The 25207-nt window shown below is 47.6% G+C and overlaps 7 protein-coding genes across 7 annotated transcripts; 1 reads left to right on the top strand and 6 right to left on the bottom strand.

Moving 5' to 3' along the window:
* Positions 1-1585: 1585 nt before the first annotated feature.
* Positions 1586-2430, bottom strand: K444DRAFT_638648 (uncharacterized protein; the record flags this gene model as incomplete). Its single annotated transcript, XM_024884288.1, has 2 exons — positions 1586-1955; positions 2018-2430. 2 exons carry the CDS (start codon positions 2428-2430, stop codon positions 1586-1588), a joined length of 783 nt encoding a protein of 260 aa, XP_024726517.1.
* A 2087-nt stretch (positions 2431-4517) lies between these two features.
* On the bottom strand, positions 4518-6346 carry K444DRAFT_548897 (putative ribosome-associated complex subunit SSZ1; the record flags this gene model as incomplete). The annotated part of the gene is made up of 3 exons (XM_024876405.1): positions 4518-5970; positions 6022-6148; positions 6205-6346. 3 exons carry the CDS (start codon positions 6344-6346, stop codon positions 4518-4520), a joined length of 1722 nt encoding a protein of 573 aa, XP_024726516.1.
* A 220-nt stretch (positions 6347-6566) lies between these two features.
* Positions 6567-7341, top strand: K444DRAFT_548943 (uncharacterized protein; the record flags this gene model as incomplete). Its single annotated transcript, XM_024876408.1, has 2 exons — positions 6567-6761; positions 6805-7341. The coding sequence occupies 2 exons, from the start codon at positions 6567-6569 to the stop codon at positions 7339-7341; spliced, it is 732 nt and encodes a 243-aa protein (XP_024726515.1).
* Positions 7342-8268: 927 nt separating this feature from the next.
* K444DRAFT_712565 (uncharacterized protein) lies at positions 8269-9856 on the bottom strand (the record flags this gene model as incomplete). The annotated part of the gene is made up of 3 exons (XM_024888280.1): positions 8269-9030; positions 9250-9344; positions 9499-9856. The coding sequence occupies 3 exons, from the start codon at positions 9854-9856 to the stop codon at positions 8269-8271; spliced, it is 1215 nt and encodes a 404-aa protein (XP_024726514.1).
* Positions 9857-15762: 5906 nt separating this feature from the next.
* K444DRAFT_291454 (uncharacterized protein) lies at positions 15763-16682 on the bottom strand. Its single transcript, XM_024871665.1, has 4 exons — positions 16211-16682; positions 16117-16159; positions 15935-16059; positions 15763-15876 (listed from the first exon to the last, which is right to left on the bottom strand). Exons 1-4 carry the CDS (start codon positions 16395-16397, stop codon positions 15803-15805), a joined length of 429 nt encoding a protein of 142 aa, XP_024726513.1. The 5' UTR covers positions 16398-16682; the 3' UTR covers positions 15763-15802.
* Positions 16683-18045: 1363 nt separating this feature from the next.
* Positions 18046-21110, bottom strand: K444DRAFT_657852 (uncharacterized protein; the record flags this gene model as incomplete). Its single annotated transcript, XM_024886195.1, has 8 exons — positions 18046-18614; positions 18678-18779; positions 18833-18978; positions 19042-19237; positions 19298-19514; positions 19564-19955; positions 20016-20625; positions 20679-21110. The coding sequence occupies 8 exons, from the start codon at positions 21108-21110 to the stop codon at positions 18160-18162; spliced, it is 2550 nt and encodes an 849-aa protein (XP_024726512.1). The 3' UTR covers positions 18046-18159.
* Positions 21111-23020: 1910 nt separating this feature from the next.
* On the bottom strand, positions 23021-24670 carry K444DRAFT_549026 (glycoside hydrolase family 16 protein; the record flags this gene model as incomplete). The annotated part of the gene is made up of 6 exons (XM_024876419.1): positions 23021-23180; positions 23248-23578; positions 23627-23755; positions 23816-24170; positions 24218-24283; positions 24347-24670. 6 exons carry the CDS (start codon positions 24668-24670, stop codon positions 23021-23023), a joined length of 1365 nt encoding a protein of 454 aa, XP_024726511.1.
* Between the last annotated feature and the right edge of the window lie 537 nt (positions 24671-25207).

Genomic DNA, 25207 nt, shown 5'->3' with positions numbered 1-25207 from the left:
AACGCTCCTATCAAATATCCCCATTTGTCTTGGGATATTCAAGATGAGTGCCGCCTTTTCTGTCCACCTCGAGACAGGGGAAGAAAGGGGCTCGCTTAATAGTCTGGGTGCATTCAAGAATCACAATCAACCTCGCGTTTGTTGAAGATCATGCATGCATTTGTTTCTTCATTTTGCTATTCTATCTGTTCTCCCATTATCAGCTTGTCCTTGGTTGAATTTTCGGTATTCCAAGTGCCATTTGATCCCTGCACGTGACTCAGACTCTGGCTAGCAATCACGGACGTCCGTAAAGGGGTTTACATATACTTGGATATAGCTGTTCCATTTAATGGCCTGTTGTAGCTTGCCGTATGGCATAAAATGTCATCTAAGAAATTGATGGTGATTGAAACAAGAACGCAGACGGTGCTCTCGCGGAGCCGGTAGCTGGCCCTACTATCGCTTAAGCTGTTCCCTACTATTAATTAGCGAAAATACCCTTGTATTTTCTATACTAGGGATTAGTTTCTTGCATATGCTCGACCTTAAGATATAATAAATACTTATTTTACTAAAGGAACACTACCCCTCTCTTCTTTTACCCCCCTTTATCTCCGAGCTCCTCCCAATAGCCTGCCAGGCATACTCCTGGTATGTACTTAACCTTTATTACTAAGAAGCGTGTAAGGAAGTTAGAATATACTCTTCTTTACTATTGCTATTGCTTCTAGTATATACTCGACCTTTCTAATTAGTAAGTATATAAGTAAGTTAGAATATACCTTGCTTTACTATCGCTATTACTCTAGGATATACTTGGTATATAGGAATTATATACTTAGTATATGCTTACTAACTCTAACTCATAGGGCCTTTATACTCTAATATATTACCATGCAGGGGGCTCTCACCAACCCCCAGCCCCCCGGGACTAACCCAGACCCTAACCCCTAACCTTAAGCCCCCTCGCAAGCTCGGGACTAACCCGAACCTTCCTAGCCCGTATAACCCGTACATATGCAGAGCATAAGGAGAGCATATGCTTAAAATATGATTGCTACAAAACCTATTCATTTGCTCGGCTAGCTATCTCGCTTCTTTAAGCGATAAGGTTAATAGTAATCAGCTAAATAAACGAGCATATGCAGAGTTTGACAATAGTGATCAGCTTAAGCGATACTATGGATCAACTAAAACCTCGTTTTCGAGCCACTTGACGCCTGACAGTTAAGCGAGCCTGAAGCGAAAAGGAGGTTGGAGTCGACGCTCAACTCCCACCCCCTCATCTCAACAATAAGTTGTCCATCTCCGACTCAGCATGGTAAAAAGCACTCCAATGCACCTTCCCGACGCCAATCCTCTCCCAACCTTCCTGCCCCGCCCCCTTGCTAACCGCTCTCTTCCCCGACAGCAACACAATGTACAACCAGCCAAAAAAAGCCCTCGATATCAAACCTATAGCCGCCCTACACCGCTTCGCCATTCTCTGCCTTTGGATGAGCCACAGGGCCAGCTCCTTCGTTTGGGGGTGGGATACTTTCTGCGAGATCATTTAGGAGCCATTGCGGTTTGTGTCCGAACTTCCACGTAAGTGCAAAAGGACCTAAGGCGCAGTAGATGCTCCATCCCTCCATGCGGGGAATCTCATCCTGGAGACTGCGACCGGAGATAAGTCGTCCTGCTTCTCCAGATCGAGGTCTTTGAACGGGACGTTGAGAGCCAGAAAGCCGGCACGGTAGCCTTGATGGTAGATAATCCACTGCCACAGCGGTTTGGAAGTCGCTGATCTGTCCTCATTGTTGAGACTTAGCTGGAGGCAGTTGTCAACATTAGATTCTTTGGTATGTGGCGTCGTGTTCATGTCACAAAAGCGCACTGTGTTCGAATAGGCTTGGAACAGGAGAGCGACTTCGCCGTCTGGGATTGAGCTGATTCCTGGTTCGGGAGGGGAATTGGGCAGTTGAAGACGATCCCTGGGTACTCCTTGTGCGTGTAACCACGTGGGTTTCTCTCTTTATCTTAGAGGATTCCCAACCGCGCTCCTCGAACTCGAAGCGGTACAGCTCCCGCGTGTTGACTTTGTTCGAGGAGTTTCCATTTGCCGCTGAAGATATCCTCTCTCAGCTGCTCGGTGGTCATTCCTTGCGGCGCGCCTGAAAGCGCGTTGTCTCCAAGTTTTGCAGGGAATTTTGCGGGATCCATTTGTTGGACCCAATGCACGACTGAGACGGGGTATCGACACAGGCCGTTGTACCAGCCGCGGCCTAGGTAATCACAGGCCCCTTTCCAACCCGCCCAGCTCCAGCTGGAAAAGAGCTCACTTCCATCAAGATCTCTCCTTCTTTGAACTTGTTCCTTTGGATGCCAGAGCAGTGCTTGATCGAAAGCAAAAGCCGGAATTCCGTACCAACACTTTGTATTCGTCACTTGGCGAATGAGCTCTGTCATTCCTGCAAACGCATTGACTGATCAACATTGACGTCCTGTCCAGCATGGGCGCCGGATTGAAGTGCGGATCGGTGATTGGCCATTCGTCTTCGAAGACTGTTGCATAAGAACAGAGGAAGCACACCTGTGAGTCCTTGAAGAACAGCCTCCGTTGAGATAATTGCAATTTCTTGATATGTCCATGCCCTGGAGTTTCAAACCGAGTTTTCCCCGTCAGCAAAGGGCCTCCTATTATCGTGGAAGACAACGGCGAGTTGAAGGCCTTTCATACTTTTACGAATCTGTGTCTGGGTTTGTGGTGCTGACAAAACTCTAAGCAAACCTGCTGGTGGATCGGAGTTGGTAGATACAACAATTGTCAAGATGGAATCGCTGTAGATAGCTCCCATGTCGGCAATTATGGCTGCTTTGTCAGCCTCATTTGTCTTGTTCAATGCATATCGCATCTATCCAGATGTAATTAATGCCAAGTTACTTCATCACTTCAACTGCGTCTCTGATGTTCTCGGAAGAAGAATCAAATCGGAGTTCAATCCATGTGGAGCTTGGAACGCTGCTTTGGTATCAGAGGTATCTTAAGGCTGGCTTATCTTTCCCCAGACATAAGAAAGACAGACGTAACGATAGGCGCCTTCGACTCTGACTATTCAGTGTTCATTGACGTTAATGAACCCTAGTCCTGGTTGCATCTGAGTACTGCAGCGGTCGATAGTTTCTGGATGGTCATCTTCGCAGAGAGATCGCGATTTCTGAAGAGCTGCTGTTGATATTTTGTCTGGATTCACCCGAATCCAACGAAGAGGTGCAGTGTCTTCATCGGAAATTAGCTGGACAATTATCTTAAGGGGCCGTGGAAGACGTGTAATATCTTCGAGCCCGGCCTCGAACCGGAGAGCAAGCTCGGACTTTCCTCGAGCACCTTCAGATTCAAGCTTACGGCACTCATTACGTGCTCATTTTCGAAATCCAACACCCCTTCCGCTCCTCTGACTCCTAACAGTGTCGCCGCTCTTCTTTGATACTTTCGTCATCGTCTGTCTTGATCCATATCGAGTAGCCTTCGTATTCTTCAACTGCCATGGGAGGCTTGTTGTGCTTTCTGCTATCTTTATCGAGTCTCCATTCAACAAGTTTGTGGGCCTGGAGCTCTTCTTCTTCCTCCATGGGCGAACCGGCCGAGTTTGATTCCAGCAAATCGTCGACCATTTCTCGGATTACGGAGTCTCGGATTTTTGTGACCTGGTCACCGCTGTCCTCTATTACTTGGAGGATAACTGATCCGGTCTCTTGTGCGTAGATGGATTTATTGATGAGTTGTTTAAGAACGGGTGCCATAATTTAGTCGAGTGCTGAGCCCAGAATATGAGTTGAGACGGAGCTGTTGCCTGGGTGGGAAGGATAGAGCGAGCCAAGTATGTCTTGACGTATGTGTGAGTCAGCCGAAACGGTGTTAGGGCTTTTTAAAATGAGATCGGGTAGTTCCATCTATTTCTTAATGCTGCGAAGGAAAGAAGAGCATGATCATTTGAGTGTTGATAATGCACGAAGGAAGCTTGAGCATAGTTCAATTGCGGGGATTAGAGCAGCCATCAGCCACAGCATGTAAGCTTCACAATAGGCCTGTTCGGCTGATGAACTCCTCTGAGGAGCCAAGTTCTGCGATGCCTAGCGGTCTATGCTCTATCTTTTGCTTGAGATGGACTTCTTAGCAACCGAATGGCTTTCAGCTGTCTCTCGGTGTGAAAAGGAGGTGTGACGCACGTTTTATTTTATTTTAGGAAGAACGCAGATTCCATAACCAGCAGACTCCAATAATAAAGATGAACTTTTTACATTAACAAAGACAAGACCCGCCGAAGCGGTTTAAGTTCATACGTTCTCCATTCATCGCATCTCCTTGCCTTCGGATTTATACGCAGTCTAAAGCGCCTCGATGACTCTCTTTCCGATGCAAATCAACGCACTCTATAATCCCACCAGGCGGCAGCCTATCCCAGCACAATTACTTCAAATCAAATGCCATAGATTCATCCAATCAAACCCATTCTTGCAGGAGACGAGAAATGAGAGACACTAGATCAGATAGGTCAAGGTGCGGCGAGATTCCCTCTCACGCCTCCTTTGCCACCAACCTCCCTACATGTAACGGTCACTGCGAGATCGCCCGCCACATTAATCATAACCTCGATCTTGCCACCCTTCTTTACACCTTTGATTGCGGCTTCAGCAAGCACGTTCCCAACTTTCCATACCTTCTCACGCACATCCTCAGGTCCGTCGTCGCTGTCGTCCTCATCGCTATCATCACTGCCATCCTCGCCCTTGGATTTCTCCCCATTGGTCTTGGTTTTCGGCTCCGGCTTGGAGACTTTGATGTGTGAGCCTCCTTCGACGATCTTAATCAGAACGTCGCCGCCCTCTTTTGGGGTTGCGATGTGGATTGTTCGACGAGCCGGGACTGCGGTCTCAGCTGCGATGATGGGAGTGAAGAGACCTTTATCAGAGTCACCTGTAATGGTCATAACCCCGATGGCGTTCGTGAGATGCTTGACAGTAGTCACAGCAGGGTGAGTCGATTGCTCGATATCTTCCTTCTCATATTCTTGGATCAGACTTGCTTGCAGTGCCGCTCCTCGTGCCTGCAATTCAGCGGGGTTGATAGCTGTGGGTGTTGTGGAGGGTGCGAGGATTGTGGTAGTAGGAGGGAAGATGGCGCTCATGTTCGAGGCGATTTTGGGAGTGTGAGAGGTTCCGCCAGAGAGGATCACTTCGTCGATTTCAAGGACATCGAGGCCAGCTTTCTTGACGACACCCTCAATAAGTCGGTTGAAGCCGTCGAAAACCTTTCGTGCAATGGTCTCATAGCGTAATCTGTTGATAGTAGATGCGAAATCAATACCTTCTGCTAAACTCTCGACGCTGAAGTTGGCATTGGTGCCGATACTGAGTGCCTTCTTCGTAGCTTCTGCTTCAAGCTTCAGTTTTGCCAGACTGCGGGCGTTCTCCCGGGGGTCGGTAGTGTTCCATTTGATGAATTCCTTAGCAAAGTGGTCTTGCAGAACTTTGTCAAGTTGTACACCGGCATATTCGTAGTCATGCGCTGTGGCTAGAATTGTATACATGCCTCCTCTTGATGCAATGACTGCCACATCCGATCGAGTACCCCCCAAGTCTGCGACCACAACAATTTTGTCTGCCACCTTAGCCTCCAACCGCGCATCGTACGCGAGAAGAGAAGCAATGGGTTCGCTGATGAGCTGCAGAACTTCGAGGCCAGCATCGTTGGCGGCTTTCGTGAGGGCAGCCTTTTGCTTTTCGCTGAAGTTGGTTGGGACGGTGATGACCGCTGAGTTGACTTGCTTTCCAGTGAAATCGGAAGCAGACTGTGCCAGACGCTTCAATTGACGAGTGGCTACCTCTGAGATTGTGACAACTGATGGTCCACCTTCCTCCTTGTCTTGTATTATGAATGCGATCGTGCCATCGTGCTCTTTGGGATGGGCTGAAGCGTGGCAGTGAGTCGGGTCTATTGACTTGAAGCTGTTTCAAAAATTAGCCAAAATGTATAGAATGATTGTGGCTGTATCCTACTTTTGTCCCAAGAAGTCCCTGAAGTATGCGACAGTGTTCTTGCTGTTCCGGATAAGCTGTTGCTTGGCTTGTTGGCCATTGTATTCTTCCCCGTCCACATATGACAGAATCGAAGGGATTTGACGATCTACGAAATAGATCAGCAACAATATGGCTTTATCCAATCCCAAATATATAACATACCTCCATCCTCGTTGGCGATTACCTCAGCCTTGTCCTCGTTCGTGGTGTATGCAATTGAGCTGTTCGAGTTCCCAAAGGAGATACCGATAGCGTGTCTCTCTCCAGGCGTAGTGCCATTCGCAGATGCCCCTTCCGCAGCCATCTTGTCGGTATTGTGAACGGTAAAGAATTCGAGAAGATGGTGTTGTAAGGAAGAGATGTTTCGTGGACACAAGTTCCTTAAACTCGAACTTTTTTTCTGCCCACAAAAATCGAGAAATTCGTTTCGGGTTAGCGCGGACCCACTTCGCAAGGCTGAGAGAAGCAGTCAACCTCATGCAAAACAGACAGGATCCAAGAATCCCAATCTTAAACTCAACACAATGGCAACAGAAACATTTGTGCTGCCAGGGGAAATTCTGGATCCAGCATCCCTCCCTTCACACCCAAAATTACCTCTCAAACTCGGTCCAGGCTTACGCCACATCCCACCAAACACCATCACCTCCACGGTCGCCGGTCAACTCTGTACCGACAAGCGGAAGAATGCCGTCTGGGTCGAATTCAACGGTAGTCGCGTATGTTACCTCCCTCAATACTATGCTATAACTAATAATTTAGTACATCCCCACTGTTGGCGACCTTGTCATAGCCACGATCCAAAAATCTGCCGTCGACCTTTACTACGCCAGTCTTAGCGACTACACGCCCAATGCCTCCCTCCCACAACTCTCCTTCGAAGGCGCGACCAAAAAGACGCGGCCTCAACTCGCGTCAGGAAATTTAGTGTACGCGCGCGTTACTTTGGCTAATAAACACATGGATCCGGAACTGGAATGCGTTTCTTCCTCGACAGGGAAGTCTGAAGGGCTCGGTCCACTGACAGGTGGCACGCTGTTTACTATTTCATTGGGTATGGCGAGGAGATTGATGTTGCTGAAACCGGTGGAGCAGGGGAATTTGGTGGTGCTTGAGGAACTTGGGGCTCAAGGTGTGGCGTTTGAGATTGCGGTGGGGAGAAACGGGAGGGTTTGGGTGGATAGCAAAAACGTTAAGACGACACTGGCGGTTGGAAAAGCGATTGTGGAGACGGATGAGAAGGGATTTGATGTTGAGGACCAGAAGAAGTTGGCTAGGAAGTTGGCAAGGGATCTCTGAGACGTTGTGCGAAGGATACGGGAGCATTGCTTGACATTGGGGTTTACGGATGATATCAACGGATTAAAGAAAAGCAGATGTGGACTTTCGTACATCATATTTCAAGCATGGTATCACAAATTCTGGGTTGATGGGATGGCTGTTAACCGACAAGATAGGAAACTTCTTGAGTGGACGAAGCATCCGTCCTGACCGATGAAAGCCTACGAGACAGGCCTTCCCAGTGAAGAGAGGCTGAAATACAAATTCTTGCTCAGTCAGGTGTAAGAATATGGCCATTAATTTGATCTCTCGACCGCGACAGAAGAGCAAATGATGAACCGAAACATGACCACACCTCGCTGCTCGTTGGAGTGGCAATCTCAGCTTTCGATATAGAACTCTCGCTTCCTGAGTGCCTCATTTCTTGTAGAAATAGCCCACCCACTCTGCTATTGAACGTAAGCTCTGCTGCTGATCGAATATCTAACAGGGAGGAGATTAAGTAGGGTGCTCTTTTACTTTGTATAATTTCGTTCTCCGTAAATCCAAATATATATAGGATATTATGAGCGCAGACCATAGAAGAGCTATCTGTCTTACCACTCTTACTACGGGCTGCTTGTCCAGACAATTATCAATATGGATGATACTGATGTGTATGAATTCTCAGCCCCTGAACCCACTATTCCCTAGCGTGAGTGTAAACAAACGTATTTCGCCCTGGTCTTGAATGCGAAAATGGACCTTATTGATACAGAACAACAGTTTCTCATACTCTTTGAACAGCGTTGCTAATATGGCATCTCTGCTTTGCTTGCCTGGTACATAATTGCTGTCACGCTAGAGAAGCTCGAGTTGTCAATGTAGCGAGCTTGCCGTTGTTGCAAAAGAACTTGCTGTGCCCAGTAGCTAAAAGAATCTCCTGCTTTTTGCGAATTCCGCCTGTCAGCGTCGTTCCTCTGGGTGTGCCATCACAGCAAAATTCTCGCCGTCAAGGCCGGTGGCGACATCGACAAAGTGGTAGTGAAAATTTGCCCATTCCTCTTTGGTAATCCACGTTGTGCTAAAGCCTTCAACGCCGAGGAAGACGATATCCGAATCGTCATCGACATAGTGGATATAGCCAATACGCCTATCCGGGCCCATTCCACCGTGATGAGGGTCGCCATGAATATGCGCGCGTGGCTTGTACGCCATCCCACAGCAAGCACGGTCGGGATATTGGTAGCCATCCGGTGCCACGTCGAAGGGTAGGAATATAGCCAGATTGATATTATGAGCTATAGCAAGAGAGCACCACATAGCACCTAGGTAATCATCGAGGGCTCTAACATTGGTTGGTCTGTAGTCACTGCCCTTGGTGCCAATCGGTAGCAGGTCAGCCTCCAGATCGAACGTCAAGTCATACCTCACAGCTTCTCTACGGCTATACTTGGATATGACAATCCGGATGCTGAAAACTTTAAAATCCGCAACTGGGCTTTTGATTACTCTATAACTCAAGCATTTATATATTTCTTCGACTCGTGAACTTGTTTTCCGGGCCTTTCTCAGCGCGAACCTCGCGTCCCGTTGACACACGGAAAAAATTTCCTTCGCACCAATATCTCCCTTCAACACAACCTTCAACAAATTTCCGTTCAACCCCCACCAACCCGCTGTACAAGTCACGGCTTCTGACATCTGGCTTTCGGCATCGCAGACTATCTGTCAACAACTGCTAGCGCCTTTGTTTACTCCGTTTTCAACGAAGCTCTCGACCCAATTCTCCCGCGGACGCGCTTTCGGCGTTTCGATGCGTCTTCCTCTTCACCATGGTACGTCGTGCAGTTTCTAGCTTCCTTTCCGAGCTTAGTGGAACAAACCTCTTCAAACCCCTGACGCTAATACCGCGTGTCTCTTGTGCTTCCGACGTCCTTTGCTAACCCAAATTCTAAAGTAGATGTTTCTCCTTTCACTATTATGCTTCAATGCCACAGATTCAGCGTCAGCACTACCACCACCGTGATAAACACTCACATCTGGAAACCGAGGTTAGTTCCGCTTTCCTCGATTTTCTCTCGCACGGCTGCCGTTCATGAGGATACATTAGAATAACCTAATCTCATACTGCTATGCTTCCGCAAGTGCGCAGGCACATGGTTTGGATTCCCCTCCGAGGATAAATTCTCTCACAACTTCCCCACAAGCCAACTTTGAGCGCCAATTTGTTCTGACATCGCCTTTCAGTTGCAGAATGCTCCTCGAGGTAACCAGTACCAGGAAGTTTCCAAGCACGTAGAGCAAGAGCATTCACACGAAATGGTTCGACGAAACACGATCTTGTGAGACTTCGCTGGAATTGGAAACCCCCTTCCAAGTTGAGTATCCCTTTATTCTCTCCCTTCCCTTCCCTTTCTTTCCCTCCGAAGCACATGATGTATACAAAAAACGGTGCGTTGGATGCTGCCCGCGACTTCAGCAATGATAAGAACAAATCAGAGGGAATTGATTCTTCCTCCCTGGCTGATGCTTTGGTCCCCATTGTTTCCATGGTCTCTCAAGACAATCTGAAACCAGTGCTGACGTTTCTGATGCTCGCAGACTACACCGACTCGGACTGATTCGTCTTGCAAGATAACTCGAGACATATGATGTCAGCTGGATCCTATATTTTGCAGTATTGGAAACGTTTTTCCTACGTCCCGCTGACCACAAACAACATCCAACCAAGTACAAGTACTTCAGGCGAGTCCCCGCAGTGTTCTTCCGTTCTGCCATTTTCATTCACCTTGGGGTACATGATGTTCAAACCAGCAAAAAACGGGACATACGATGCTGGAGGTTACGCCAGCAATGATAAAACCACCAGCAGAGAATTGATTCTTTCTCCTCTGATACTTATCCCATTTTCTTTTCTTATTATGGGTCGAGGTTACTCAAAGCACATGCTAATGTTACTGTTGCTTGCAGGTTCGGCTATATCCTCGATATTTCCACTGGGCCGTCGTCCACCACTAATTTCAAGCTGAGTCCCCCATACCCCATCCCTCCTCAGCCGTCCCTGTTCTTCCCTGAAGTATATGATAAGCATATGGAACAGACTGTGGACGTGTGATGCTGATAGCGACATCAATAATGACTAGAAACCGTGCGGGACTTGGTTATTCCCTCTTCTGACTCTTCATCTGGATTTCCGTTCTCTTCCCCCATTAATATTCCTTGGAGCAAATGCCGACATCTCGATCACAGGTTCTGCTATATACCACACACTTTGCAAGATTCCAGTGCGAAATATTCCTCGAGGAACTTCAGGTGGCCGTCTCTCTCGAAATTGCACTGGAGTTCAAAGTACATCGACTTCATATCTTCCTCGAGATGATCCCAATGCCAACCACCACCTTACTCAACCTCAGCAGAATCTGCTTGCTCACACCACCCACAGTCAGTAGACTTCTTCCGCGAACAATATGGTACTCGAGAGTTTCTCTCCCCAGGAATTTAACTCATTTCAAAGCGGAAACTGCGCCCTTGTGAGTCACTTTCCATCAGTTTCCCATTTTCTCTTTTTACCACATCTGATGATCATCCTGTATGTTGAACAGGCGTGCTGCAAACAAATGAGATCAAGACCTGGGCGCTGACTTTTGGACTTCCTTGATAATGTTCCTTCGTAACAACTAGTCATTGCTAACCTTCGAAGTCAGTTTTACGCTGGCATTGAGGATCTTCTGGTAGGTTCAACGGCTGTGAGCAGTTGGTTCTGCCTACAGTTATTCTTTGACCGGCCCATTCAGAACTCTTTTTCCGTCTTAAAGCGTAATCTTGTTCGGCATCACAATAATCTTTTCGAGTTGTTTTCGTCGGGAGAACTTGCGCCATCTGACACCCTCCTTCCCTCTCGAAAGCCTGCGAGCTGCTTTTGAGGCTCACCCCAAAGCATCCAAAGAGCCCATACAACCAAGATATATGGATGCTAAATCCGCGCCACTCTCTTTCCTGAGTACAGTGTTAGTTCAATTCCATGATGACGGCAAAGAGGAAAAAGTGGTTTCAAGGTCCCCACTCACTGGGTTATCCTCGGTGTTGGGGTTGGTGTTGGTGGGAAGTCTGGAGCCCCCGACACTCTTTGATGAAGCCGCTGCTTCCTTTCTTCTGATGCTCCTTTTTGAGAATTTATGCTAACTTTCTTGGCTGTAGGCACAAAATTTAGAATTATTTCTCCCGACCTGAAGATGAATTTCCATGCGTCTCAAGCTCTTCTCTCCTGCCCGTTTCTAGGGAGTAATGAGGGGAAGAAGGACTCGTGCGAGGTTGAATGGAGCTTTTCCATTCTCGACGTTACTTCACAAGTATCTCGACCATCAGATTGCTACTTGTGGCGCATTCCCCAGACCAACTTTTGCATGCGATCCGAGCATCGGCCATTCCATCCAAAAGCCCAGCCCAATGCCCCTAATTCGGACTCAGACTCCCTCCCAGTACGAAGCCCCAAGTCAATTATTGGTCTTCTTGATCTTGAGACTGGAAGGTACGAATGTCTTCATGAAAATCTCGTCCGCGTTCAGATATCACTTATCAATAACGCGCTGCAGTACAGGAGAAACACAAGGAACAGATTTTTTCTACTTCATTCTTCTACTGAAGTTGAAGCTATCCGTTTTAGCCTTCGAAGATCGAGTATTATTCTGATGGTTCAGCCACACAGGATGCTGCAAATTCTTTTCAGTCCACGGGAAATGTTGACATGATGAGAGAAATATGTCTGCTCTGAGTGTCACATTTGCCCCTTGTCCGCATAACGTTAATCTCATCCCTAAGCTTCTGAGAAGCAACACTTTCCTATCAATTTCTTCCGTCAGACACTTAGAAACAACGCTGCTGACCTCCTTGATCCTAGTTTGAGTGCTTTGGCCGCACTCATTTTCCAAGAGTTATGCTTTCAAGTACGTTTTTTTTGGGGGGGAATTTTTAACTTGAAGATTACTATGATGAAAGAGTGTCTGGGGTTTGAACATACCCTGCAAGACACTATTGAAATAAAAATGGGTATCGTGAGACTCTGAGATGCAACACCTATTCTTTCCTGTTCTATTCTGTTCTCAACTTATGAAAGGATGTTGCTGACATGCTTGAATCTAGGTTAGGTTCCTCGTCCGATGTAACTTTCAAGCGTTATCTTTTTGAGTAAGTTCTTAGACCCTAACTTGAAACCATTCAAAATGTTGCTATGATGAAACCCGCATGCGAACGCTCATGCAAAGACCCTGTTTCTGATTCCACTAAGATTGTTTCTGAGATCCAAACATTTTGATGGCCTTCCTCTCCAATTTAACGTTTGAATACTGACAACGTTGTCTTAGGTTCAGTCATTGAGCCAAACTGGTTTCCCAGGTGTTCCTTTACCAACTAAGTAAACGTTTTCCTGTCAACTTGAATTCACAGCCCAATTGCACTGTTGCTGAAGGGATGCTATGTCCCTGAATAAGATCTGTAGACCGTTTCAACCTCCACTTCCTCTTTCACGGGGATCCTGTAGACAAATTTCAAGACTAATATAAGCAGCTACTTCAGCCCTCTTCGTGGCACTGCTTACATTTATGAGGTGAGTCCTCCTGTATGATGCTTTCCAAATCGTTGGCGTGCCATGGTGAGATCAAAACAGGCGTTGTGCCCCCCGTCTGATGTTTCTGGACGATTGCTAGAGGCTTTTGAGCGATTAGGATTAGTTCTGTCAAGGGGCCAAACATCTATCACAACACTATTTGAACATCCGAAACCTTTCTTACTTTTGTCCTTCTATGCATTTGACTGTGGTCTTACTAAGTCTTTGGCTTCAATCTAGGAGAGCATCGCAAGCCCGACTGTTGCGCGCTACTTTATGACTTGCCGACCTCGCTGGCATCTCACATGGGAGACTAACCCACGCACTTTATTCCCAGATATCCCCTTCAATGTACGCCTCCTGTCCATCTCCCCGAGTCAGTATTCAGGATGTCGTGATGGTATTGGGCGCCCTTTGTTCCGCTAGGGAGCCGCTATCGCCCAAGAAACTGTCACTGCCGTTTTCCCGGCATCTGATCAGTTAGTCTCCTATGCTTTGCTTCTCTCCTACTTATGATAAACATCGTTCTAGCATTTCTGAGGATAGTTGCAGGGAGGTGCTTTCGGCATTGCCAGTCAAGCACACAGAGCGGCAGCTGTGTTCGCTTGTCTCCCGAGATCCATATCTCCAAGCCGTGTGGCAAGTTCGCCGTGCTTCCTTTTCTGTGGTATTCGCTCTCCAAATGATGCTGTTTGTTAACATTGGTGTTGCGGATATTTCCCAAAAACTTCAAACTTGCCATTCTACTGATCAGAGAGGAATTTCATTGGTGTGCTATGTTCAGCCGGCTGGCAAAACTTTCTTGAATTTCTCTTAAGCAGGAGACACCGCCAGACTAAGCGACGAGTCTGGTGGGTACTATAACACTCCCAAAAAACTCGATCATTCAGTTTTGGTGATTAGAGCTCTTCAAATGTGAGAGTTTGGCTCTACTTACTTTTGTTATTAGACCATTGCAATGTGGTGATGTTATATTCAACACTATGTTTGAACTGATGAGAACGAAGGGAACCATCTGAGTGCAACTCGCTTTCATTTCTCCATATAAGATTCTGTAGAAGATCTCAGCTAACAAATTGATGGTACAGGAAGGCTACGATGCAGTGAACAAAAATTAGCTCAGTTAATACGCCCCAATATTGAGAAGTTGAGCGGGCGTGTCATTTTGGCTGGGCAACCTGATCTCGAGTCTTAACCATTCCGCTGAAAAGACGAAAGCTCTTTGTTCTATATACCAAGTAGTGAGTAAATCTCGGCCTTCTGATAGGAGTCAAGACTTTCCATGACGAGGAATCCACGGCAATTGACGTTGTGAGTTCATCAATGAAAGTTATATCAGGGAGTCTAACCCGCCCTCAAATTTCATCCCCTCAGTTTTGAATTCATTGCTGATCACTTCAAGTAATCTGGGCAAACCATCAAATTTCAGGACCGGAAAGAACTCTTCAGCATCATGCGCATACCTGAATGCAAATTCTTTTTTGAAATTGTGATCGAGGATTTGGCAGAATACAGCTGACATTTTGATATAGAGTGGCGGACCTCCATACAGCTGTGCTTCACTGACGGAACTGCTGTTCCGGAGTTCATGAGAACTAGTTTTCTAGTAGATTTGTAAGGCCTTAAAAGCTGTAAGGTTTCCAAGTTCCCAACTTGAACCTGAGGTACGCCACGAGGAATTCTTTCTGATCCCTTCTCGCTCCTGACGGCAATTTGACATGCCCTCGGGAGAACTTCATTGTATGCATCTTTGTACTACCAAATCCGAGGTGTGCACATTGCATTCAGAAAGGAAGTCCCACGCTTCGGATCTATACCGCCTCATAAGTGTGGGTTCATTCATTGGCCCTCTACGTATTCGACCTTTTAGACGGCGATGATTCCATAACACAGGAACATGGTTGAGCTGGGTTTGACCGTGTGATACTTCTGACGCTCAATTCTGAGCCTCTGATTGAATCTCTCTTTGCTCTTCTTCATTCTTCCAATCTTGAACCGCCTTGTCTAACAATCCCTTTACTGGTAATCTTAGTAATGAATTCTCGATGCAAGGGGGTTTTATATACTGATGAGCAAGACGACTATCCGCTTGATTGGGCCGTGGGAGGAAGATACTCTGAGCATGTCAGCAAATCGCCCGGCCACAAGAGTGTTTTCATGTTACTCAACTGGAGAGTCTTTCATTCTCTTTCCTCAAGCCTGCTGCAATGTGATGACTTTTTTGCAAGCTTATCTTGATGTTGCATTGCCAACTATGAGAAGATGTTTCACTGGTCTGAATTTGGTCCTCTCGATGAACTGTTATTTGGCTCTTGCTCAAATAATGGCTAACTTTCACTTTACAGAATACTGCGTCAGATACTGTCGATGTCCATTCAAGATAGAAATCCAACCCCCTCCCCCCCCGAGGATCGAGTCGAGCCGTTTATAAAAATTGAATAAACTTGCCTCTTGTGATGGAGGAAGCGACCACAGGCTCGTATAGGATAAACTTGATATTGTTGCCAAAAATGGCGATGATCAAAGCGCTTGACGATGGAGATTACTGGCAGCACAAGAAGTCGATACCCAGTAGTTAGGGTTGAGACCTTTGTCACTGCTGCACTGCAGATCTGACAATCACAGTTGAGAGAAGGGGGATGTTCTCAGTTGGAGGTTTAGTCCAGTGAAGTGGTTCTAGTCACAGGTCCATTGCATTGGTGAAGCAGCACCGCTTATCAGGGACACGAAATGTTGAAGGCATTGGAAGCTATTGAACAACGCTCAAACAGCCCTGAATAGGCTTTATCGAAGTCAAACACCCCCATGAGAGTGAATGGGTAATACAAGCAACCACTGCGCCCGAGGAAACATTATTTTTCTTTCCAAATTCTGGTATATTTCATAGAGTCTTCTTTATCTACGCAACATGCCATCCTTCGCTCTTGAACATCTCACCCTTTCATAACCTAAAAGACACACCCCAATACCTAGCAAGAAACATCAGAATGCACGCAATGAGATTCAAAGAAGGAATATCCAACTCACAGAATGCCAAAACGATAGAAGTATAGTAAACAACAGCACAGAACGCCAGAAGAGCAGATATATAGCAGACAGCCGCTTCCCAATCCGGGTCGTCCCTTACGTTGTCCAGCCAAGGCTTTGGGTATCTAGGTAACCAACAGCTCAGTATGGGAAGGCAAAAGTGGGAGGCGACATTTATTTACTCTCCGGTCAGTCTTGAGCTCTTGAAACGTCGCCGAGGTCGCGCTGTCACTTGTCAGGAAACTGGATTGATTGATTGTCCTTGCGCAAACTTGCATGCCGCAGATTGGGTTGAGGGTTGGCGCTCGGAGGGAATGGGGAATGTTGGTGTTGAGCATAGGTTTCGAGCTGAAGGTATCGAGTTTGTGGATGTCATGCTCGCTCGCGATCCGCAAACTTTGGATGTGGAGATGGGGACATCAGGGTTGACAATTGCTTTCACTGTTGATTGTTGACTGTTCATGATGTGCGACTGTTGGTGACTATTCACAAGATCTTCGAAAGAAATATGATTAGAACAGATGAGAGGTTTGCGTTCAAAGGTGGTGACTAGCTCGAGGAGGATGTTTGGATGGAAGAAAATGGTACTGTAGAGACAGCCTAAACGCTACAGGACTCATGCGCTGTGGAAAAGACGGCACCACTGGAAGCTCTCTGACAACAGCTACATCATACAGCGCTGTCTAGATACAGAACTTGATAGTAAAGAGAGACATTGAAAAGCCATCTCAAATATGATCTATTGAAGGCGTTCGGCGTAAGCGTTGCTCGACACCAAAACGCGTGAACCATTGAGCTTTGAGAACTACTCGAAATTGGCTCATGCTATGGGAAGACGCTGACTTGGGCGTGGCGGAGATGGATGTAATCCTACGGCTATTCCCGCGAAACGGAGGACTCCTTCTCGGGTGAAAATTTATGCCCAGACAGGAGCAGGTCAAGCAAACATGCAGGGAGGGAAAAAGGAAACCAACTCGGCTTAGCTGGTAGTGAGAGGGCGTTGTGCTGCATCAGATTGCGAGGTCTAGATCTAATAGATCTAATCGAATCTAATCTCGATTAGGGAGCAGCAGGCGAAAAACAAAGTGGAAAAAGCCATCTGCAGGAACGGGATGGACAGCTGAAAATGTTTTGCTTCGTACGCTCACCAATCGGGCTGGTACAGAGCCCCCGGAAAGGGGTGGCAGACGGCGCAGCCCTGTCTTATCGACTCGATCTACTGCGGGGGTCCTGGCCAAATCACTCCGGAACTCGCAGCCCGACCTATCAACAGGTTCCTGACCCTGGAGCCCTGCTTTGCTCTGATATTCCTACAGGTCGCCACATGTGTCACACAACAAAGCGTTTATGGAGGCTTTGAGCCACGAGGAAAGGGGACGGGGGGTCGGTCTCCTGCGCCACATCCCCCAAGTAGGCTAGCGCGGAAACGGCCCGGCATTTCCTCCCTTTTGGGGACGGCACGGGGATTGAATCCCCGCCTGCCGAACGGGACTGGCGAGGTTCCACCTGTGCTTGTTTGAACGTCGCTTCTCTCCGTAGACTCTAAACTCAATAAAGGTTAAAACGCTTGACATTTCAATTTCGGTTTTAGAAGGCCTCGCCTTCCGAGGTCTCACCTTGGGCCACGTCGCCTCTGACGTCCTTAACCCGCCACTGTGACCTCGGATGCAGGAACGATGCAAGAACGATTTGCGTGAGCTGGAGAGTCCCAGGGTGTGGTCTAGAGTCGTGCAGGGCTCGAAAAGAGACTTTCAACAGCCCCCCTACCCCGGCACCGCACGTCGCCGCTTGCGCCCCTCACCATTCACTCTCTTGCTTTATTGAATGTTCTGTAATGTATTCTTAGTCCGTATTTGTTGGAGTCTCAATCGATTGAGTCAAGATGTCGATGTGCCGGATGCCCGGCGCGTGGCTTCGGAGGAGTCACCGCCGCCGCGCCACGTCTCTGAGCCACGGCGCGGTTGGACTTTGTTTACCGAAGACCCCCACCCTCCCCCACTCTTACCTTTTCTCACGTGCCCGATCTCAACTTGGATCTTGGTCAGTTCATACAGGAGTCTCTGGTTGATTTTATACATTAAAGATAGATGAAAAATCTATACTAAACATGTGCCCCAACCCCATCCATTGCCATGTATCTAATTACGCCCCCAATTTACAGTCTATGTTGCCCAACCCAAGTCTATCTAACCTACTCCTTCTCCAACCATATGACAAATAAAAATTCAGTAATTAAAGACCATCAAACTCGGATTCAATACAAACGGCACCAACGCATGGCTAACGACAGTAACGGCCATGGGGACAACAGCCGTAATCCCCTTGATATCCCAGCCCCTGGGCGCCGCAGTCCCCAGGTAAATCATGATGCCGGTAATGATGGCCAGAAACAAATACATCCACTTGAAGTTCTTGAAGATCTTCGGGATCTCCTGGAAGAAGTTCGAATTCTCCTTCTCCTTCGCGGTCGCGCCCCACTGCATGTCAATGTGCAGGAGATGGGCGAGGATGGCGCAGTTCAGGTGGAAAGACAGCCCGCCGAAGAAGATGGTGAACATGGGCATCCATTTGAAGTTCTCGCCTAGAGAGCCGAGGAGACTTCGCTCGCCGAGTCGGTACCGAAGGATCGCGAGACTTATGTTGCCGCCCAGGTTGAAGACGACTACTAGTGACACAAAGACTGAACGGAAAAGGAGAAGTCAGCTTGCAATGATACAACGAAACCAGCGGAAGGGAGCAGTACCATTCCATGATTGCATGTAGAATTTATCGAGATCTCCGTTGAACCATCCAACAAGGAAATAATTCATAAACGTGAGAGTGGCACCTGAGGCGAGGGCAAAGTCTAATGAAAGTTTTAGTACGAGGTTGCAATGAAGGCGCTGGACTTGTCCTTACAGGAAGCAATGTACGCCAAGATTGTACATTTTGAAGACAGTAAAATGTTTGATCGAAGGAAGGTAATGAATAGCGGCGTGAATGGGCCTTTGAATGGCCATTGATAAATAGGATGGAAGACGAGCTCGCTGCAGCCATATGCATATCTATTGCAAAACCGATCAGCTTAGTGATAATACAATAAAATTGAAAGGGGTTTGATTGCTTACTTTTCCCATCGTGCTAGCTCATCGTACACTGTCAAGGACACACCCTCTTTGAATTCATCATTGTGGTAGCTTGCGACTCGTACAATGTTGCCAGCAATCTGAAGCCGCAATGCAATATCGAAATCTTCGGAGACATGACTTTCTGACCAGTATGCAATATATTTATCATCCTCCTTAACGCCGACCGATTGAACAGCTTCGCAATGTCAGCGTCGTGCTTTTATACCCAAGTAGTCAAGATGGGAAAAGAGCTAACCTTGCCACCGCAGGAAGGCGTTGTGTCCAACGAAAGGGGCAACCTCTCCGCAGCCAATTGAATATCTGATTGAGGTATATACCAGATTTGTGAAGAACGTGATACCGTTTTCGAAATAATCATTGACGACTTGCATCACTCCAGTAGAATGTTGAACAATGGCAACCTCAGGAGAAAGAAACATCTCTGCTGCGCCATACAAGAGGCAATCAACGGGCTGGATTCAGGTCAGTATGAGGGCTAAAATGACAAGGCTTGATACTCACAACTCGAGTATCGGAATCAATAATCAGGATGATCTCTCCCATTCGGATGTTACCATCAGCTTGAGCCCTGGGATCTTCCTTGAGCACTCTTTCAAGACAGATCTGGTACATCTCGTCTTCCTCACGCTGACTGATATGATCCGTCCCGTATGCTGCTATCCTGGTCTCCACCATCTCTTGTAGATAAGCCTCGACTCTCTGAGAGATGTTAAGTGCAAAGTTCATGTTGGATGCCTTCTTGAATTTCCCTTTACGCACGAAGCCGTCTTTGCCATGCTTTGGGCGGGACACCCATCCAATATTGTTGTCGTGGTAGTATTCTCTCCGGGCTTGAGCTTCTTCTTCTGGAATTATTTGGATACCATCATCGTTAATAAATATGGATGCGGTGCCTAATTCTGGTCAGTTTCATTCTCGTGAATTCAATGTCCAACCCCGCGATGACTACACACCTCCGTGAGACTCGTAGTGAGAAATAGCTTCCTTCAGACTGTTGATTGTGGGCTTAATGACACCTTCTAGACCTTCTTTGTAGACGGGCATTTGAATGGTGATAGGCGGGGGCGTGAACCCCTCTGAGTATGCGCGAGCAAGACTTGGTCGGATTGCGGAGAAGAATCGTGAGTTGCACTTGATACCGCCAATGGGGCCAAAGGCTTGGAACGAATCCGTGATGATAACGATGATGAAGAAGAGCCCTACCAACAAGAGCAAAGGAGTGACAGCAATGAAACCTAAGCGGGCCCACTTCCCATCTGTTAAGGCTTCGACGATTAATTTGGAGGTTGCAAATCCGAGAAGAAGAACGATAATGAGGCACATTCCCATGCCCACGAAGAAAGCGCTGGTGAGATAAACTGGCCGTTCAAGGGACTCTGGATTGTCCATCGATTTATCGTGTAATTGTAATGTGTCCTCCTGAACCAGATCGGATAGACCGAGGGGCGCTTTCACGATGCTCAGGTTCGACACAGATGGGTTCGGAGAACCGTATATACTAGGTGCTATGCTCGTCCCTGAAGGTGAAAGTAGACTGAACGGCAAAGCATCTGTACCCCAAACCTGCCATGAACACGTCAATACTGCTTCAACGTTGATGGAAAATCCTAACTTACCAATGACAGAAGTTTCTCTTCCAGCCGCGTCGCATGCGGTATTATTTGTTGCAGATCATCGTGCCATACAAGGGCCATACGCTCATCACGCACCAAGCAAGCATATTGGAATTTCTTGATATTCGTCGAAGCCACGGTGCTGAGCGAGTTCACGAATTGGAGCTGAGACCCATCCTTCAGACGCAGGTCTTTCCGATCATCATCCCACGATTGAAACAACCCTTCTATCATCTCGGTGCGCATTGTGAATGCCACCTCCACATTGAGCTTTTGAACGGCGGCGAGAAGGACGGGGGACATTATCTCAGGGTAACAGACATAATTGCCCCGCGATTTCTTGAGGAGGACTCCAAGGGCCACTCCTGGATGGCCGGAACCGAGTTGTGGTATCCATTTGTTATTTGAAATGCGTGCATATAGATAATTGACCATCTGTTGTAGAGTTAGACCTAAGTGCGATGCAAGGAAAGTAGATCTTTGGAACGTGCAGTTTTGTACCGGAAATCCTCCCCGTAAGTCACTCCCCCATCTGCTGCATAAGATCTCCAGGTATTGGTGTTTATCGATGATGAAGGCGTATGGAACGCAGACCCGATCATTGCGTTTGGTGCACTTCTCTCTTGTCCGAGGCTTCGGCCATCAGCAAATTCGGCGGGAGGCATGTTCAGCACAATACTACAGCGGCCGGTTGCAATGCTTTGTCACATAAAATCGTGAGAAAAGATACTGGTATGAAAAATCAGTATCTAATACTAAGGGTGATAAAGTATACATATTGAAGGGGACTTACAAAACAGGAATCTGTGGAACATTGATTGAATGACAAGTGTGTTACAGAAACACCAAAGAGGTTCCTGCTGTCTCAAGGCCTTGGTGAAGAAATGGCGGTGGCGTGCTGAGTTCTGAGGGGTAGAAGATATCCCTCTGAGATCGCAGCAATAGCGGCAGTCCCGTCACTTCCATGTACAAGAGACATCCTCAATATTCTGCCAATTTGTGGCGTCCTGGTGGCTCTCGCCTGACACCGGCTGCGTAGCCGCTGTAAGATGCAATATTTGAAAGCTCGATACATGGTTGAGGGCATATTGGACTGTGCTCGAGCCTTGGTTTGCGAGAGCGGGTGGGGGTTCGCAAGCCCCGTCAATGGTCCCCAATCTATTTCAGGGTTGGTACTGCTACTTTGGGATCCAATGCGGAGAGAGGTGAAAGGTGTGATCAATTAAGAAAGGGGAGTGCATAGGGGTTCAGAAAGCCGCATGCGGTAGGAGCTTCCGGGATGGGGCAACGTATCGGCGGCCGCACACTCCTTAGGGGAGCTCAGCCCGGTTCCACGGTCCTGGTTTGGTAAAACCGAAGGATGAAATAGTGTTGGTATGAATCCGCCTAGCAGGGGCTCTTTCTTTGAGCGGCTAGTGAGATTCCCCTTTCGACAGGCATGAGGTATTTCTCGTCCCGCTTAATGCGTAGAGCGGGACCACAAGTCTGAATGCTGGTTAGTACAGGCAGGGACCTGGGGGACTTGGGGAAAGTACACTGGGACTTAACTTAATCGGGAATAGGGCCTCTGGAGTGAGCGCTCACATAGAACTTATTCCAGTGGAGGAAGATATGAAAGGTCGGTAGAAGATGCGCTCGCGTTGGGCGCCGTTTGGTTGGTCGGAGGGCTTTACTTCAGGAGCCAATGGGGTTTGGGAAAGTTTTGAAGAGCTAGTAAGGGTGGTGATGCGTGCTAAGCAAAGCTTCACCAGCCACAGCAACGGTTTGAGCAGACCAGGGCTGTAGCGACCTTGAAAAATCGAGACTAAGAACCCTGGCCCAATTGCTCGCTACAACCTGCCGTAAGGACCGCAGGACTGTGCCGTTGTAGCCACGGATGATTAGCGCCAGGGGCTGTCATGATGGGCGGCACGTGTGGAAATCTCCGATAAGGCTACCCAGCCGCCCGTCCCAAGCCAGGGGGCTGTTCGGCTGGGCGTGGGGTTCTGCAGCCGCTTAGATTTGATCCTTCGCATGTCACGAAGAGGGGCTCGGGTAGAAAATGACCCAGCAGATGCCGCGTAGATCATCGACCCCGCGCTGTTCAGCTGGAAGTTCTGAAGTCAGTCCAGACCCGCAGAGATTTCAGGGGTGGATAGTTTTTCGAGGTTAGCTTTCTTGCCGTTGAAATTCTAGAAGGAGAAGCCTGAGATGCGAGAGTAATGTATGTGCAAGAGCGGGCGACGAGGTTTGAGATTGGGAACAATGCAATGCATAACTCAGATCTAATCTATCAAACACAAAAAGCAAAACCCTTAACACCCGACCCCCCGACACCCATTATCTAATATTACAATCCTTGCATTTCACTTGCATGCGCCTTCCTGCCACATCTTTACACTCTTCACAGTCATTCCCCTCGAGTCCCCTTTGCCCCACGTTGGTAACCAAGCCGCAGCATCGCTATAGAAGTCCCATTGTGCATTTGTGCCCGCATCTATCCAAGGTTTTCCATCCTTGGCATCTCTGTAGTCGTGGATTAGCAAACATAGACTTGCCAATGGGAGAACAATTGTGACGTGGAAAAACCTACGGAAACCAGCCATTTCTAGCCCCCACAGCCACGTTGAGGATGAGGAAAAATTCCTGATCGAACGGCGCTGCTTTTGAGTCGGTTTGAGACCAGGGGTTTGGAAGGAATTCGGGATTATCCGCCATCGTATCAAATTCGCCGCGCTGCCAGAAATTTTGCTTGGTCTGAAAAGAGATAAATAGAACTTCGTTAAGGCGGCTGTCGATATAGAAGAATAGATATTTCTCTGTCCATTCAAGGCCATAGGTATGGAAGGTTTCTGAATAATCTTTCCTGCGGAGCGCTTTCCCAGCTGTTGTTCTCCAGAATGCATCGGTGTCTGGAGAAGGACCTGAAAGAATGTTAATAAAATGGCCTTTATGTGTCTGAATCGGCTCACCCCAATGCAATGTACTTGTGAACACGTCTCTGCCCCCAGGATAACTATAGTTGTTGCCTCGTGCTTCCATAATATCAATTTCGCCGCTCGCGGGCCAAATTCCATACGTTGAGTCTTCTGGCATCATCCCTAGGAAATTGAGAAAGCCATTAGGTATGCAAGGCAGGGGACGGATTTAATGAGACTAACATATCGCTGGCCAGAGCCAATCTCCGGCAGGCAACTTCGCGGTCACCTCTACTCGGCCGAACTTGATAGTCTTTTTGCCCTGCGTTGTGAGTCTTGCGGACCGGACTGGGGGTATCATGTTTCCCAGTGTCGAGTTGGACTTGATAGAACAGGAATCTACCACTTTGCTAGTACAGGAACTATCTCCACCGGCAGTGGTGAGATTGAGTGTATATCCGTTGTAAAGCTGGTCATTGCTTATGTCAGTAGTTTCGTTCGTCAATGTCGGAACTATGTGAAGTCCATCTTTATCTACGTAAGAATTTTTCGGGTCCGTCGTGGTCCAGTCAAAGGAACCTGTACCAAATCCGTCGATCTGTCCAATGCTCAGCGGAATCCTGTAGAAACGCCCAAGATTATTACCTGCACCTCGTGATTCCAAATATTCGGATCAAGAGACTTAAAGTCATCCTGCAAAACAAGACAGTACTTCAGACCAGAAACAACAATCAGTGTCAAACTCCATAGGCCGAGTAAAGTCAGGGAACTTACAGGCCGTCTGTCTACTGTCCGGGCAGACATAAAACAGATGAGAGCACTCAAGAGAACACCAAGAACCATGAAGAAAGTAACAATGTAGTTATTCAGCATAGTTCTCTTCAGCCTTGGATGGTCCATCCATGGCTTAGGATAGTCCCCTTTCAGTCTGTAGCTTACAAACTTGTGTTTGCCCTGCCTCAAAGTCGGGGTCCGAGAGAGGTATGATTCGGAGGTTGGCGGGGATGGGGATGGTCTAGGTTCTGGTTGAGGGTCATCGAATGGGTTTGGATCTGCAAAAGGGCTGCGATGTTGGACATTTGTCTGGATTTCTGACATGCTCATACTCGAATTCTGTCTCTTCCTTGTCGCCATGATGTACAACTACAGTATAAAAGTGCGCACATAGAAAAAGTCGAAAAAGTTGTGTTGAGAAGTTGGCCAACTTGGTGTTGTTCTCGATGACCAATGCGCAATAAATCAAAAAGACTTTTTCCGAATTGGGCATCCCCTATGCTGAGTCGGGTATTCATGCACCGAAGGGAGCGTTTCTATTTCGAGATCTGTTTGTGAGAAGAAATCAATGATCCAAAGTCTCGAACCCAGGGGAGCAATTTTTCCTGCAGGATGAGGCAGCTGAGGGCGGCAAGAGGTAGGAGAAGCCAATAGCCCCAAGTTTACGCACGTGCGCCATGCCGCGTACCTGCAGCAACAATACCCGAGTCAGAAGAGGCGTCTTTTGTTTTTCTTCCCCTGCAGGAATTTGTGAGAGTAGATTTTACGAGCCGCTGATAATATTATTACATCCAGAGCATTGTGGAGCTGAATGTTTCTCCACAAATCTTTATTCTTCCCAAGGTGATCTGGAACAGCCAC

The sequence above is a fragment of the Hyaloscypha bicolor genome (genome assembly GCF_002865645.1).
Source record: "Hyaloscypha bicolor E unplaced genomic scaffold K444scaffold_190, whole genome shotgun sequence".
Lineage (NCBI taxonomy): Eukaryota > Fungi > Ascomycota > Leotiomycetes > Helotiales > Hyaloscyphaceae > Hyaloscypha > Hyaloscypha bicolor.
Note: the sequence above shows the minus strand (reverse complement) of the source record. Positions and strands in the feature narration are given on the sequence as shown.

Bases quoted from the DNA above. Each gene is read 5' to 3' on its own strand.
- K444DRAFT_291454 (XM_024871665.1), bottom strand. From the start codon at position 16,397: ATGAACAGTCAACAATCAACAGTGAAAGCAATTGTCAACCCTGATGTC. The intron at 16,160-16,210 runs GCAAGTTTGCGC...GACAAGTGACAG, and splicing joins CTCAACCCAATCTGCGGCAT to CGCGACCTCGGCGACGTTTC. The intron at 16,060-16,116 runs GTAAATAAATGT...TTGGTTACCTAG, and splicing joins AGCTCAAGACTGACCGGAGA to ATACCCAAAGCCTTGGCTGG.